At 39.7% G+C, this 17,970-nt stretch overlaps 1 protein-coding gene across 1 annotated transcript in view; it reads right to left on the bottom strand.

Moving 5' to 3' along the window:
* Positions 1-17,970, bottom strand: part of PHEX (phosphate regulating endopeptidase X-linked) — a 137,728-nt gene that overhangs the window by 5,706 nt on the left and 114,052 nt on the right. The window contains exons 16-20 of the mRNA XM_048862966.2: positions 10,974-11,028; positions 7,269-7,336; positions 4,713-4,843; positions 1,928-1,993; positions 549-653 (exon numbers count right to left, since the gene is read on the bottom strand). Of these exons, the coding sequence (XP_048718923.1) occupies positions 549-653; positions 1,928-1,993; positions 4,713-4,843; positions 7,269-7,336; positions 10,974-11,028 (425 nt within the window). The remainder of the gene's footprint in view (positions 1-548; positions 654-1,927; positions 1,994-4,712; positions 4,844-7,268; positions 7,337-10,973; positions 11,029-17,970) is intronic.

Genomic DNA, 17,970 nt, shown 5'->3' with positions numbered 1-17,970 from the left:
AGGCAATCTTAATGTACAGCAGACAAAGTGAACAAACTTTCCAAGATTACTCTCTCCTCCATTGCTTGGTTTCACTGAACAACATGCCCAATACATCAGACTTAAGACCCATTGCTCTCAAACCTCTGAAACCCTACAAAGGCCTATATAGGTGAGAAACCGAAGGGGAAGTGATTGAAAAATTGGCAGGGACAGGATGAAGGCTATTGAGATGAAGAGGTTTACAAGAGAGAGGGATATGGCTGTCATGACAACTATGTTCAAGAGCTGGAATAATTTCAGTGGGAGAAGTAGAGGAGCCAGTAAGTTGCAAAGAAAAAGGGGGTACAAAAGTTTGGGGATGAGACGAAAGATGAGTGAGGTCCTTGAGAGGACACAGAGGGAGAAGGAGAAGAAAAATTAGTAAGTTCAGAAAAAGGAGTCTTTATTAACCCTTTAAAATCTCTTCTTTTGGAGAAAAGGTTGGGGAGGAGGGGTTGTTTTTAAACCAAGATTGTAGAGCAACGTAGTGGATACATCAACTTGAAAATCCGTTTTCTAGTACTCACATGAGCGTAACTGAGAAAGAAGAGCTGATTGTGGGTGAATTCAATGCCTGGTAACAAAGCCTCCTCTGCTCCTTGTCTCTTTTCTTCAATCCATTTCCTATAGGCCTGATTGGAGAGGTACAGTGGGTATAGTTCAGTAGATACAGAGCTCAACAGCAGTTTTTACAATACTGTGTTTCAATTTTTTTCCCCTCAAGCACAAAGAAATAAAACAGCTGCCTACTGTGACATTGGCAGGCCAGGTGCCAGCTTCTGCCAAAGACCCCGTGTCTCAACTGGACACTTACAGATACATAGCTGGAATTTGTCTGGATCACTTGTGGATTAATATTGATAAAATAGGCGTTTGAATTATAAGAGTGTTTAGTCTCTCACAAATGCTTGTGAATTGCTGAACGCATTAATCTTACTTGTAATATCTGTGTTCCATATTGTAATGCAATATGTGAGTGGTTGCATTGTGAGCCTCTAGGATTGTATGAACTGCCATACAGGAGAGGGACATTAGTTTGAAGACCTGCTCTTCTGCAGAAATGGTTATGCCCGTCCAGAAAGAGGAGGCTCACTGATACTAGATTGGGTGGATTTTACAACTGGAAACTCCCCACATCTGGATTGCCAACAAAAGGACTAAAGATTCTTATTCTTATTCTGCTTCTGCTCTCCTCCCTGAGAAGATGAGTCTTGCAAATGGACTCCTCCCATCAGCTGAGTTTTTCAGCTCAGAGCACATGGCAGGAGGGGAATTTAAAAAAAAACAAACCAAAGGGACTATGTTGCTTGGACTTGTGGTTAGGGGGTGGAAGGTATTTCTACGCATAAGCAAAAGATCCTCAGCTGCTTAACCAGGGTTACCCCTAAAGGTCAAATAGAGCTTGCTGATTATAGCAGCATATATTATCTTTTGAAATCTAAGACTGTAATAATTCATGTGTCTATGTTGCTTGTTTTAACCATGTAAATAATTCCCTATTTTCCCTTTCCCTATTTAATTAATCTTCAGATAGTTTACTATAGGATTGGCTATAAGCATTGTCTTGGTGTGAAACCCAAAGTGCAATTGACCTGGGGTAAGTGACTGGCTCTTTGGGATTGGGATTAACCTGAATAGCGCTGTGATTCTTGGTGTAAGAGGCCATCTGTCACAGCGATATGCTTACCTGGCCAGTGAGACAGACCGGAGTATCCAAGGGGACAGTCTGTGACTCCATGTTAAAGCTATTAAAGTGCCTGAGAAGCTTGCACTTGGTGCAGTTGATTGGTGAGATCCAAGTTTATAACTCTCAAGCAATTAGGGGATTGTGCCCTGATTTTTAACAGTTTGCTCCCTGAGATTGGTGCGCATGCTCTTGCATCACCACTGGGAATCTTACACCTACCCTGAAAGCCTCTCGCAAACCTCCATTGTCTGCAATGTTTTCTGCCAAAGTCCTCTTCCCTTTTACCTAGCAGAAAGGAAGAACATAATTCATTTGATCTGTTTCTAAACTGCATTTCAAGGACAACCTATATATACAGACAGGAAAAAAATCAAACAGAGGTTATAGGCCAGATCCTCAGCTACTGTAAATGAATAGCTCTGATGAAGAAAATTGCTTTCCAATGTGAAAAATCAAACCTATACTCATACCATTTCTGTATTCTCCTGTGGCCAGTTACTCTAGCTCTCGGGTTAGATCCCAAAGGCAAAGTGGCATGAAGCAGAAACAATGCATCTGAGAATCTGGTCTGTGAAATTTGAATGGGTATCAATATTTTTTTCCATCCATGTTTTAGCTCCTCTAGTTAGATCTGGGAATTTGCAAAGTTTTTTACTTATTTGACAAACTACATTTATTTCTCCACATAACTCTTTATCTACTACTGGAGTGACGGTAATTATCAAAGTATAACATAAAACAGTAGAATTAAAAGTAGATGTCACGGAGAGAATTGAAATGGGTAGTGTACAAAATGCTTTTTACAAATCTAGAAAGAAGGTTCAAGTTCTTTTTTCTAATATTGCTTCCAGCAACCATAAAAAAATCATGTTACAAAAATTGGTGTCATCTAAATGCTGATAAACCCAATATCCTGATATTACAATATTTAATATAATCTGAAAGAACCTCTCATTTTCTGTGGAGTAGAGCACTATCTATTATCACCAGACCTATAAGGGTTCTTGAGTTATCAGATTGTATTGGTAATTCATTAGTTTTTTCCTCCAACATTTTATACAAAAAACAACCACAGGATCAAGTTTAGAATCAAATTAATTAAAATATGATTCCAATGCAACAGCTGATAAAATGGTATGAAGCAACAGTTTGAAATTTAGGACTGGACAAATTATCAGTGGCACAATGGTCTAGTCAAAGGCCTTTGGAGTGAATGGGAATCTTTCCATTGACTTCAATGGACTCTGGATCAGATCACTAAAACGGCTGTGGCTAAAAGGGATCATGATAGTGATGGGAGAACAAGAGAATTTCTTAACCCCACAGCTCTTTGGTATTGGCAAAGTCTGAAACTATATCTATTTTCATATCTACTTTTTTCATTAAGCACCTTTTTGGAGACCTTTTCATTTCAAATTGAAAGAGGAGTTGAAAGAGGATGGTCCTGCTTGCATGCTTGGGGATTCTGTAGGGAAGTGTGTAATCTGGGAGCAGCAGTTAGTCAGGAAAAAGCCAGTCTAGAACAAAGTTAGGAGAGTTGTGCCTATGCCTTAGGGAGCAGCCTGCTTTGTCTCTCTCTGTGTGCGATTTTGTGTATCATTCTGAATTCTAAGAAATAAAGTAGTTTTACATTCCAGTGTTCCAAAAGGGGTATTTTATATTTTTATCTGTGTGTGCGCATACCCTGAAACATAACAAAAATGACCCTATCATAAAGTGCAATATGATGCTTCACAGAAAAGAAGAACTAAATATCTTCACCTCAGTGAAGTCCTGTAGATGACATGACTGTGCACTAGCAGCAGTTCCTACAACTTCACAGATGAGGGAGGGTCCAAATCCTCCTAACCACAGTCAGGACCTCCAGAAAGCAAGAGACTAATGGATGGGCCAATAGCAACAGCATGGAACGAATGGGTGAGTTCCAGCAGCTCCTCCACAACATTTTCTGTGTCTTAAGTGATACCTCTCTTGTGGTGATGATGGTGGCAGCAGAGATGCTTAACAAACAGTGGGAGGTATTTTATTTGTAAATTGGCTGATATCCAGCACTGCAAACTTGAGTCATTGGATTGCTGATTGGTCAGTGGCACATCATCATTATCACTCAGCTGATGAACATACCTTTAACAACTTATTGTGCGGAGGTGCAAGAGCAGGTGAGTTAATTATGCTTTTAAAATGTCAAGACAGGAGGTAGAAATTGGGTTTAAAGGATATGGATTTAACTGTAAAAATGAGGTTAAAATCCTGGCCCCACAGAAGTCAATGGGAGTTCTGCAAATGATATCAGTGGGGCTAGAATTCCATACCCAGGGTCCCTATTTATGCTGTATTCAAGAAACGTACTGTTTAAACCTGCATATATTCAGGAGGAGCCCATGCTTCCGATAGCTAATACACAAATTTCATTTCTATTTCCTTTTTCAACTCTGCAGTTGCTGTGAATGATTGTTTAGTATTTGATTCATTTGATCAGCAACATGTCCACAAATAGCAAGAGTTGAATGGGAAATAAGCTGTAGCTTGTGTCTCCACACTATAATGTTAATTTATTTTCTGATGTATTGGGTGGGATTGCTAAACACACTATTAGTTCCTTCTTTTAAAGAAAATGGTAGCTGCCACTACACGGCTCCAATCACTGTTCTATGCTGACACTGCCATTAGAGGGCATTTAACACATACATCCCCATTGGACTACTCCTGCTGCTTGGCTTCACCCACTCACATAGCCTCCACTGTTGACCTCACTATGAGAAGCAGTTTAACCCTCTCAACAAAGAGTCTGTTCTTGTAATTTGTTTCGACTAATAATTTGACAAACAAGTTTAATTAAATAAATGTGCTCACTTCATGTATAGTACATGAACAGAAAAACAGCTACATTCATCTCAAAGCATTTGTTATGAATAGCCCATTCACTTGTAGCATTCCAACATATTGGTAATCATGAAAAAATAAGTAAACTATCAGGGACTTCAGCCACTGGCATGTTACATACATTTAAGCCAGCTCTCTTCCAGTAATAGTTATTGTACTGGTTAATCATGCATTTTGTCTTCTCCTTGAATTTTTCTTCAGAGTCAGTGGACCACCAGGGATCTAAATTTCCATTCTTGTCATACTTACGACCTAAAAACCAGAAGACATTTGTGAGAAAAATATACTTTTTGCAGTATTTGTAGCATAGCATGGACACAAATACAAGAAGTTAGAGTAGTAAAACAGATGTATGACTTCACATCAGTTTGTCCACACTTGCTTATTCTGCTTAATTCACTTAGATTTTCTGATTTTTGTCCCTCAGCTAAAGGTAGTACTACAGAAACCCAACTCCTGTGGGTCATGCCATCCAGCGAATGCCACTCAGTCAGTGAATTCACAGTCAGATTCACAGTCAGTGAATCTCAAAAAGATGCAACATTAGGCATATCATTCACTTAATAGGGAAAAGGAAGATTCAACCCAAGAGGGTATGCAGTTATAGTCTTTGTAGTTTGCCTAACGGTGTGGCTGTGTACTTTGTTTTATTATTATATTATGGCATTATTTTACAGTGCTAACACCTGTACATCACTCCGCAGGAGCCATCTTAGCCAATGGGGTTGCACATATGTGACTGAGAATATAGTCTAGAGATTCTTTTTTGGATGTTGATGCACAAGCTGGAAATAACACAGCTTGACTCTCAGATCCCAGGATGAATTTATATAGCTGGAAATTGGAAAATAAGGGATTTCACAAGAGTAACTGAGGGCAGGATTTAACACTGCAGTTAGACCATAGTAGACAATTCATGTAATGACCTGTGAGCCAGAATGGAATCCAGCACGTACTCCCAAAACTATCTTGACTGTGCAGTGTGAATAAGAGTAAAATCAGAAAAACTTAAGTTTGTAACTAAAGTAATCAAATATGACTCTGAATATACACAAGGATATGACTTGCTGAGGAAGATTGTGTTATTTTACATAGCCATTTTTCAGAGAAAAATTACTTTCACACACATAAAATCATAATTGTTCTGAGTTATTCTTCATGAGGATTATTGAACTCAGAAGGATCAAAACAATTGACATTAAGATGTTTAGAGCCAAAAAGGGTGACATGATTAATCATCAGTTTTTGACTAATGGCTTTATTTATTTATTTTTGGCCACATCGATATTTTTATTTTATATTTTTGTTTAAAATGGACTTAGCCACTGGGTGAAATCCTGCCCCCACTGACATCAATGGCAAAGCTCCCATTTTTATCAGTAGGGCCTCTACTTCATCCAGTGTCTCCGTTCCCATTTTTATAACAACTTTTATCCCATGAGTGATGTCAACAACATAGCTCGGAGTTGTACAATATTCCAGAAATAGGAACTTTCCGGTAAAATCTAATTGTGGTTATTTTTCATCCTCAGCCCATATAATTGTGATTCTGAAAACAGGCACATCGTTGCTATATTATAAAATTGATACTACACTTCTATGCTTCCTGCTTCCCAGTTTGCTTGTCTAAAGCCTCATGACATATGCTATGTCTACACTGCAATTAGACACCTGTGGCTGACCCGTGCCAGCTGACTTGGGCTCTGGCTAAGGGGCTGCTTAACCGTGGAGTGGATGTTCAGGTTTAGGTTGCAGCCTGAGCTCTGGGACCCTCCCACCTTGCAACGTCCCAGAGCCTGGGCTCCAGCCTGTGCCCAAATGTCTACACAGCAATTAAACAGCTCCTTAGCCTGAGAGCCCTGTGAGCCACAGTCAGCTGGCACTGACCAGCCACTGTGTTTTAATTGCGGTGTAGACATGCCCAGAGAGAAATCAGCCAGTCGGCCACAGACCAGTCAGATCAATACCTTACAATACACTGCCATAAACTGTGTGTTATACGTTGCCATAATTTTCTACAGACTTCTACTTCTCATAATCAATATGACAATGAGAAGACAAAGACATAAGTCTATTAATTTTTATATCTATTGCAGCAGTGGAAGGAACTAGAGCTGGTCAGAAATTTTCTGATTGGCATTTTCTGATGGAAAATGGTTCTATTACACAAAAGCAAAACACTGTGCAGAAGCATGTCAATTTAAAGGAAAATGCGTTCCAAAAGAAAAAACGGAAAGATGTTGATAAACATTCTGAATGGAACATTTTGATTTTCCATTTTGAAATTATTTTTGCTTTTTAAGATTTTGTTTTATGTAAATTAATTTTGTAAAGCAAAAATCAGAATGAAAAGGTTTTGATTTTGTCAAAATAAAACGTTTCCGTTAGCCCAAAATATCTTTTTTTCAGAATTTCATTTTATTGGATAGTTTCTATCATTTTTCTTTTTGTTCTGTTTCAGACCGGGGGAAAATACTCACTCATAAAAAATCCCTCTTGGCCCAACTTCAGAAGGAATCCATACAAAACTAAACCATTCTTTTTACAATCTTATGGTCCTCTTCACACATCTTATCATTGTTGAAAATATGTACACATAAAGCTGCTTCCACACATCTTTTTTTTCTATTCAACAAATCCAAAAAGAAGAACAATATAAATGTGGACAATTACTCACCGTTATTATCAAATCCATGGGTAAACTCATGCCCAACAATTACTCCAATGGCACCATAACTTAAAGACCTATAACACAAAAGAGCAGTTTCACCTTACAATATATGCTTGCATATGAACATCAAAGCAGATGAGATAGAAGATAGAACAGGTTTCCATTTCAGAAAAGATTTTTTGTGTCTAAAACCTACATCCACAAAGTTCCTCTCAAAGCTTCTGATAGTGAAAGGTGGAACATGAAAAACCTTGTTTATTAAAGAAGGGTGAAAATAAAACCTTAAAGGCATTGTTGTCATCTCTGAGGTGGCTAGATTTTCTATACAAATATCTTATGTCATCATCAGGACTCAAAATAAAAAGGGGGCTTCCAACTGATTGCAGCATTTATTTTCTAACTGGGAACTGGGTAGTGTTAAGAGTAAAATTATTCTGTTATTGTAGTTAAAGAAAAGCACAGATCAAAGATTAAAAGCACAGATCAAAGATTAAAAGATTAAAAATCTAATCACTCTGCTCTGAGTATGTGATAGACAAGCTTGCAAATGCATGGCATTTAATGTCTGAAACATTAAACAGATTCCCGTTGTTTTCAAAAGAGGTATTATCCTATTTCCCTTCACCTGTGCAGAAATAAGAGATTATCTACAATCAGATCTAATGCACTGAAGAGACAGAAAGGAGACAATCATTTCATGTTCCTGGCAGATAATAATTGACATCTGCCTGGTTTGTTTGTACAGTGTATTTTTGTTTTCAATTTTCGGATGTTCTTCTATGGTGAGAGGAAAAGACGTGTGTGAAATTTTCATTCAGAAGACGTATTCATGAAACACATCTTGTATTTGCTAAGTTATTCTTCTGGAACTTTACATACGTCACATGTTACAGAAATGCCATACAACAAAGTAGTGTATAGTAGTGTATTAATAACACATTGTATAGTAACAGGAAAAGGCAAAGGGTTTGAAGTAACATTTTATTACTGGGCATAATGATCCATCACACACTAATTGTTCATTTCAGTCATGCCCAAAAAAGTGTTTATGATTTAATCCCCCCAAAATATGACAATTCTTTTTTTCTGATTCCAGCACTCATGTATGGTCTCTATTATATGGACTGACAAAAGATCCAGAATAAGCCAAGCTGTTTGATATAGAGCAGATTTATTTGTTTACTAAATGTCATTCTGATGAGTAAAGGAGTGAAAATGCCTTGTGTCATAAATATAGAAGGAAGGGTAAACACCTTTCAATCCCTCCTAGCCAGAGGCAAAACCCTTTCACCTGTAAAGGGTTAAGAAACTAAGACAACCTTGCTGGAACCTGACCAAAATGACCAATGAGGAGACAAGATTCATTCAAAGCTGGGGAGTAGGGAGAACAAAGGTTCTCTCTGTCTGTGTGATGCTTTTGCCGGGAACAGAAAAGGAATGGAGTCTTAGAACTTAGTAAGTAATCTAGCTAGATATGCGTTAGATTCTGTTTTGTTTAAATGGCTGATAAAATAAGCTGTGCTGAATGGAATGTATATTCCTGTTTTTGTGTCTTTTTGTAACTTAAGGTTTTGCTGAGAGGGATTCTCTATGTTTTGGATTTGATTACCCTGTAAGGTATTTACCATCCTGATTTTACAGAGGTGATTCTTTTACTTTTTCTTCAATTAAAATTCTTCTTTTAAGAACCTGATTGCTATTTCATTGTTCTTAAGATCCAAGGGTTTGGGTCTGTGTTCACCTATGCAAATTGGTGAGGATTTTTATCAAGCCTTCCCCAGGAAAGGGGGTGTAGGGTTTGGGGAGGATTTGGGGGGGGAAAGACGTTTCCAAGTGGGCTCTTTCCCTGTTATATATTTGTTAGACGTTTGGTGGTGGCAGCAGTAAAGTCCAAGGGCAAAAGGTAAAATAGTTTGTACCTTGGGGAAGTTTTAACCTAAGATGGTAAAAATAAGCTTAGGGGGTTTTCATGCAGATCCCCACATCTGTACCCTAGAGTTCAGAGTGTGGAAGAAACCTTGACAACTTGTATAAGTTAGAGTAACAAAGAAGAGAAATATGTGAGGCATAATTGTTTAAAAGAACCACAATTTCAGCTCTTTGACAGGAGATCAGGGTACCAAGAAATCAGCTCAGAGAACAAAACTGGAATTGACCACACTGAAATAAGCACTGTAGAAAAGGAGTTAACTGGACAGCACCTCCCTTTATTCCTACTTACTGCACCACAAGAAAGTCACTTGGCTCATAAGAAATAATCTTGAACATGAATTTATTTCTTCCTAAGTTGAATACATATCTCTATATTTACTGCCAAAATTTCTATTTAGAGGAGCACTTGTCCCAATTGAAATATAATAAATACAACATATGTTTAAAGGTAAACAGTGGAATTTATTAAGGACACCTGTCAGTAGTAATTGGTCTCATTTGATAGCAAGATAGCTTTCTGAAACTGTGATCAGGGTCTTTTTATTCTCTTGTCCCTCCCCAAGTATGAAAACATTGAATTGCATGGAAGTAGGGACTTTTCACTAAGCATGATTAAAGGTGACCTGAAATCATTTCCCCCTATAACAGCACATGTTAACCACGGCCCCAGTGGAACTGGTCATCTGCTTAAAGGCAAGCATGTGCTAAAGTGCTTCGCTGGATTAAAGCTCATGATCCTGAGAGATATTTATTGCCTTGATGAGACCCTAAGAGGGACATCAAGCACTTTGGCCCAGGTCCACAAAAGTACTTAGGCGCCTAAGATGTCTGATTCCAGGAGAGGAGTTCCCAGCTGTAGAGCAGAAGCAGAGCAAATCCTGCAGCCCAGACTTAGGCACCTAACTCCAGGACTCCTAACTCCCTTCTCACCAGCATCTCCTATTGGCTAGTTTATGGGGGCTCCCCACCTAACATGCTGGCTTTTGTGGATCCCATTCCTAGGCACCTATCTCTCCCCATTAATTGTATAGGGAGCCTAGGGGCCTAATTCAGACTCTGTGAATTGCAGTGTGTTCCTGTGATTTTCTAGGCACAAGTTAGGCCTTGAAGTACTGAGCCTCAAAACCCCTATGTTCCTTTTGTGGATCCAAGCCTTTTGGACCTAATCCAAAACCCACTGAAGTCAATGGAAATGCTGCCATTCACTTCAGGAGGCTTTGGAGCAGGTCCAATATTAGTTTAAAATTATAGTAAGAAAATAATGAAATTTTAATGGAGGAATACACTAAATGCCCCTCTTAGCTGGGGTGGGCCAGCATTCAGTGCAGATGAAAGTTTTTGTTTCCATTATTTACAGTTCTTTTCTAATAGACTTCATGCACACGTTGCTCTCTTCTGCTCACTACAGAATCAAAACACCCAAATTAGACACAATTATTTACGAATTCCTCAAAGCAATCAATCCTCAGTTTAAAATAACACAGAGACATCCAGTTTCCCAAGGTAAAAACAGGTATATCACAAGGCAGCAGCTTTTCAGATCAACCTGGTTTTTCAATAGAAAAAGCAGCCTGCAGCAGAAGGACACATCCCAAAGGGCTCTCCTGTTGCCAGTTTCTTCATGCCATGATTAGACATTTCTACTGTACACATTGTTTTGGGCTGCTGTATCAATACACTCTTTCACTTCATGCTCCCTTTCATTTCACACAAGAACGTACCTTTGCAACTCTTTTACTCCTCATTGCCTACTTACTATAGTTTTCCTTTCTTACTTACCTAGGATATTCTGTCCCCCAAAAGAAAGGCTTTTGGAGTTCTCCTGCTGGGAATCCTGTAATAGTCAAAATACAAAAGTTAGAAGCAAATTCAATCCAGCTGAATGATGAAGCCATGAGGGGGATTTTAAGAGGGTTCTGCAAAACAACTTCAAAACAGTGTGCTGATAATTAGCTTATGGGTCTTCAAACAGATCACAGATCCTCCTTGTTCCCAGTGCAGTGGCAACAGGATGTTGCACTTTGACCTGGGACAGTTAGACATGTTAGACATCTAGACAAGCAGAACTTTCCTTGTGCTTTCTCTCTGGGTTTTGGGCTACATACATTGCTGGCTGCACTGCTCTTCCCATGCAAAGGGACGGAGCCACTTCTCTGGCCTCCAAGCTCTTGACAATACATACAGAAGGGCAGGAGTAACAGACAAAATGGAAAAAAAATAAGAACTTGCTCCCCAGGCTCCTGGAGCCCCAATTCTGCAAGGTACTTAAGCATGTTACTATTTTTAACCATATGAATAGTCCCATTAAAATCAGTGAGTTGTTTAAAGTAACCCATATGCTTAACCAACTTGTTGAATCAGGATCACAGTATGAATAGATTATCAAGGCTTGATAGGAACATCCAACCATACCCAATAAGTGCATCAGTTGGAAGTTACTGGTAAAATAATCTGCAGTTGAAAGGTTATCAGTGCTGACACTCCAGTGAGTGATTTACCCAAGATCACATAGAGACAGCAATAGTAGCTAGAACTCACAAATCCCTGGTTCATTTCTAACCACTAAACTACATTTCATTACACATACAGAAGTCAATTCCCTGCTCTGAAGTTCTGCCTTATCTGGGGTTAAATATAGCAACTGGTTAACAGCCACTACACAAGATTGAGACTCTCTGGCCATCTTTTTCAAAATGGGGTGAAAATCAAGCCACTTGGGTGCTTAGATATAGAGTTAGGTGTATAGCTTCAGGAGCCCCCTTTTGAAAAGTGTTGGCCTATATCTCCATTTCTCTTTTTTAGAGAATCTTAAGCATATATAAAGTGGCTACGACAATGATGTTTCTCAGACTGGTTCATTGCAATTTCTAGCTTTTCCACCATACTCTGATTGCCAAAGAATGTTACTGTCTCAAAACATAAAAAAACACATGAACATTAAAATCAAAACAAAAAAGACACTAAATAAAATTTCAGGTCTTTTATTTATAAACAGAGCATGGAATTTTGCCCAGCTAAAGTAAATGTGAGGCAAGATTTCATTGTTATCCTCCCAGGGTCTTTTAAAAGAACATACTGAGTGTAATTCATGTCAAGTGATGCAGCAAGTGGTATGACCTCCTGGCCTGCCCATCTGCTGCCTGCCCGCTCTTTCTCCCTTGCTGCCATAGCCACCTGTTAGCAATTGATTTATGAAAAAATAACTTTTTGTAAAACTTATTATCTGGGTTTTTATAGTTCCCTGGATGCTCTTTTGTTGTTCAGACCATGTTTGGCCTCTTTATTTTTGTGCTGTAAAAATATAAATTACACTAGTTACCAAGGCTTTCCTGATCTTGCATCACAACTAGAAGAGTAAGCATTCATATTCACCATGTGTATTGTCAAACATCTCATATTAATGGCACTCTCAAGTATCCTGATGAGATCTTTACTCTTAGATCTTTACTCTTAGTGGACAGATCACTGGACTGGGACTCAGGAGATGTGGGCTGTATTCCTGGTTCTGCCACTATCCTACTGGGTGGACTTCAGCAAGTCCCTTCACTTCCTGTGACTCACTTTTCCCATCTGTAAAATGATACTGACCTCTTTTGTAAGGCATTTTGAGATCTAAAGATGAAAAACCCTATGTAAGTGTTAAAAGAACAGGAGTACTTGTGGCACCTTAGAGACTAACAAATTTTGGTATCGTCATTAGAATAGGTCCCACTTACAAAGCTTCTTCATAAATGAGTTTAGGCAGTGACAAATCACACATTCTGTTAGGATCTGATTCAAACCTTTTGAAGTCAATAGAAAACTCTCTAGACTGGACTGTGGAATATTGCAATCTGGTCTCCTCCATGTTGTGGCATGCAGGTAGCCCAAGCAGGGCTCCAAATCGTCCCTTTACCGTCTTGTATAGGTGCATTCATTGGCACATGAGCCCTCAGTGTCCAAGGGCCAAATTCTATAAATATTAATGTGGTGTGAGTAATGTTGCTCATATGAGTAGTTCCATTGATTTAATAAGTCTATTTGTGTGAGTAAAGTAACTCACCGTGACTAAGTAAGATATGCATGTATCAAACTGTGAACTTGATTTTGTTTGTGACTTCCATTTTTATATTCTGTGATCCATTTTAATGTGCTAACTGCCATTTTGTGTTGGAAAGCCAGCCTGACCCTATCACGGCCAGTCCAGACACTACCCCTCCAGGATAGGGTGTGGCACATCTCAGAGAGGACTACAGTGGGAGAGCCTTCAAGGGCCACCAACTCAGAATGATTCCCTGTGACAATACAGGGGACAATGCTTTTCTTCATGGGGACTTGCATGACTTGGGGTTAGAATTTCCCAGTCTGGTCACAAGGCAAAACAGAATCAGAGACTATATGTAAGGGGTGGGCTGCTTTCAGAAGAAGAGAGCTGTCCACCATCACATACCAGAAAACTAGGCTGGAGAGAGAGTGGAAGAGGGTAGGAGAGATACTGCCTCATGTGAAATGCTGACCAGCCCTCAGACTTACAGGAAGGATGAGATCAGTCATGGAGAGGGTGTGTCTCAGGACTGTTAGTTCTTCTGTGAAGAACTGTAAATCTCTAGTACTTACTTAATTGTAAAAGTGGCTGTGGTTCATTCCTTTGATAAGCCTGTGTTCCTTGCTTGCCTGCTACGTTGTCCTTGAAAAGGTTAAGTGAGTTCAGAGCACCCACACAGTGAGGTGGAATTCTGAAGGAACACGTTGTGACAGGGTCATGCCAGATGGCTACAGGAAAGTGACCCTATAGAGATCCGCCCACTGCTAAAGGATCCCCCCAGCCTAAGAGGGGGATCCACAGGACCTGGAAGGTAGATATATTAGCCCCAGATTAAGGAGGTCCCTTTTCCCTGAGTAAGATAATGGGCTGTTCCAGAACAATCAGGAAGTTGCTGGAACCAATTAAGGCAGGCTAATTAGGACACCTGGAGCCAATTAAGAAGCTACCAGAATCAATGAGGACAGGCAGGCTAATCAGGGCACCTGGTTTTTAAAAGGACCTCACTTCAGTTAGTGAGATACGTGCGAGGAGCTGGGAGTGAGAAGGCGTACTTCTGGAAGACTGAGAAGTACAAGCATTATCAGCCATCAGGAGGAAAGTCCTGTGGTGAGAATAAAGAAGGTGTTGGGAAGAGGCCGTGGGGAAGTAGCCCAGGGAGTTGTAGCTGTCATACAGCTGTTACAGGAGCCACTGGAGACAGCTGCAATCCACAGGGCCCTGGGCTGGAACCTCATCCCATTCCCCCCAACTCCCTATTTGTTACAAGAGGTGGTGACTTGGACAGTGGGTCCCACCAGACAGGAAGGTCCCTGACCTATCCCCCGACCCACTAGGTGGGTCAGCAGAGACTGTGGGGATTGTTCTCCTCCCTTTCCCCATGCTGGCCAGTGATGAGGTTAGCTGAGTGAACGGCAGGGTTGAGCCACTAGCAAAAGTGTCCAAACCGAAGGCTGCTGTGAATCTCTGAGCAAATCCGCCAATAAGCGCAGGACCCACCAAGGCAGAGGAGGAACTTTGTCACAATGTATAAGCAACAGGAGGGCTCAGGAGAGTTGAGGCACTGATTAGGTCTAAGGCAGCTTAGCTGCGAAGCCCCACATCTCAAAGATGGTGCGCAGAGACTGGGGCCTGCACCTGGGAATGTGCTTAGAGTCCCAGATCTACAAACAACAATGCGGCTCTGCCTGACCTATTTGGCTTAGGAGCACATGACATCCAGAGGTTGGGTCCATTCACAACAGATGGATGTCTGTCCAGACAGGGAGACTGGGCCAGGCTTTGACACTCATATGCGTAAATGTTTACAGGATTGAGCCTGAATTTTGCAGTTTTTCCTCTCGTGTCATTGTCTTAATTTAGAAATAAAAATACCACTTATTTGGACAAGGTATTTTCCTTTTCCTGGTTGTGGAAAATGTGGTGGTGGTGGTTGTGAAGGGGGGAGAAGGGTGTTTCTTTCAAAATGTTTGTGAGTGAAGGTGCCCTACAACTCCACCTTTAAAAATATTTGCTATTGCTGCTGCTACTGCCCTTCCATTATTTATCTGCTGAACCCTCCACTTGTTTAGAATATACTCCCAAAATGCAACATCTTTTTTTACAGTTTTGCAGGCAATTGATTGTACCTATCCTGCTTTTTAAATGTTTAGCTTTGAATTTATTCTGAGTTTAAAACTCTAATTGACATCCTTGACCTGCACAGGACTACTTTTAACTTCACTGAAGGAAACTTGACTCTCATATCAACGCTCAATCTGCATCACTAACAAGGGGATGTGTAGTTTGTTGGTGTATATTTCAAGTTTTAAAATACAGCATTTTCCACCTTTACAGTGGAACTTCTCTCTCGGAGTGCTTTACATGTTTGTATAAACTAAGTTATCAGCATTATTAATTAACATATTTGTAAGGTTGGTAAGTATTATTCACATTTCATAGATAGACAAACTGAGGCACAGGGAGACGAAGTTATTTGCCCAAATAAGTACAAGTAATTAGATTTGCTCATTTTACACTAGAGGGCTGTGACAGGAAATAGCTTGACACCACCTGGCTTCATACAAACATTTTCTTCCAATTCTACCATGTTGGTTTACTCCATTGAATTTTGATTTGAACAAAGTCAAAATCCCAGTCACATACTTAAGAGGAAACACAAGGAAACAGAGTTTACCCACTTCCCATTTGGGGAATGTGGAATTTAGTTTAGATTAGTTTACCCACTTTTTTTTTTTTAATCACCACACCACTGCAAAATCCCCACAATTAAAGCAACACTTCAATTTCTAGGTTTCCCCTGCTAGTGCACTGAAACTATGCAATAAACAACACATTTTACATTATTCTAACCGGTGATGAGTCTGAACCATAACACCAAATAAGACCCACAGAAGCATGGGGAATTTTAGATTCAGCTCCAACTCTGGTTTCAAATGCCCTAAGATTTATCTTGTAAAATATTTGATTGGGTAGCACTGGGTCTTCTAAATTGTGTTAGCAAAACCACTTTCCAAATCACATCCGTGTATCCACACTTACCGCTAACTGCACTGGCATGTTTAAAACAGATTCTGACTTGATAGTGATCCTAGCACACAGATACTAGTGATAGGTGATAAATAGCAAGATGATCCCTAAGATGTATACTTTGTTCAGAATTGTGTTCAGCAGGTCCCAGACATGTGTTTCGTTTACGTGGGTAAAGACTGTAACATGGTTTTCAAATTTTCATAGGGTGGATCCAAATTATGAGGTTTAGAATTGGTAATAGATGAACAGAAGATTGAGTGATGGCCAAAAGTCAAAGGGTTTCAAACTAACACAAGGAGTTGAACAAGAAGAGTGGTCATTCACACCATACATCCTGTGAATTCGCAGAACAAACAGAATCAGCTCTGGAAGGCAGACTCACTGGGCCATACTATGCATAAGTGCAAACCTTAATTTAAAAAGTAGGTGCATTGGATCAAATTCAGCTCACAGGTAAAGAGGAAAAAGGATATTATGGCAAAGGCATCGGACTCAATAGATTTTCAGTTCCCAGCTCTGACAAAGATTTCCCATTTGATTTTGAGAAAGAAGCTTAATCTCTCACCCCACCTATAAAACAGGAATACTGTTACTTCCCTCTCTCATAGAGGTGTTGTGAAAATGGGGATAATACTACTTTCCTCTCTCATGGGGGTTTTGTGAGGGTAAGTGCATTAATGTTTATGAGGGCTCAGATAGCACGGTGAGGTGGGCCACTTAAGGACCTAGAGAAAAGAATATTTTTACAAAAAATATTTACATATTTTTCTTAAGGAAAGGGAATATCTAGGATTCCCCAGAAACAAAAACTGTATGAGGAAAAATTTCTTCTATTTTGGGCATTTGTAGATAAGAACGTCAGGAAAGAGACGGGGGGGGAAAGACTTGCTCATTGTCTTGCCTGTGAATGTAGTTTAAAATGAAAGTGACCGCTGGGTCATTAGGAAAATGGGAACAACTTGAATCTCTTCATTAAGAACACTGCTCAGAAATGCTGATTCCAAAACTGCTCTGCCCATTAGCCTTCAGGAAGCCAATGGACTATTTTGAAACTGCTCCTTCGTCAGTAAACTTCTGATTAACCCAGACCTTCAGGAAAAGAAAAGAGCTCCTGAGGAAACTGCAGTTGCTTCTCTGAGACCATGAATACTGGAGACTGTATTTGTTGCATTTCCTTAGCTTCCAGATACCAGAGAGCTTTCCTCAGCTGCACACCATCAAGCACGTACATCTTGCAAGATGCTTAGCAGGAGATATAAGGTCTCATCTGGCATTTTCTGTAATTTTTGAAAGGGTACTTTCTCTAAAATGTAATGAGGCAGCTCTCTGTAGACTAGAGGCATCTTGACTGACACCATACATCAGGGGAACTGACATATCACAATAAGTGAATAAAAAAGACACTTGTATCTATAGATGTTCATACCTATCCAGTGGGGCTCAATATCTGATACATCAATATATGTTCTTATCTAATGAGCATATGATTCAGTTTATGCCTAAATTCAGCTCCATCCCATGCAAATCTACTGTCTATAATCATAATTAGCTGATCAAAAGTGCTAAAGTTTTCACACATAATAGAAAATGTTATATATTTATACACGTTAAGGAAATTAACCCTGCCAAATTTCAAGCTTCCTGTTCTCTTCTTTGTTGTAGCATTCCATTTTTTGTCTTTTAAAGGCCAGAGAGTTATACTGCATTTTGAGTGCTATAATG

Source organism: Caretta caretta, chromosome 1 (genome assembly GCF_965140235.1).
Source record: "Caretta caretta isolate rCarCar2 chromosome 1, rCarCar1.hap1, whole genome shotgun sequence".
In the NCBI taxonomy this organism is placed as follows: Eukaryota; Metazoa; Chordata; order Testudines; family Cheloniidae; genus Caretta; species Caretta caretta.
Note: the sequence above shows the minus strand (reverse complement) of the source record. Positions and strands in the feature narration are given on the sequence as shown.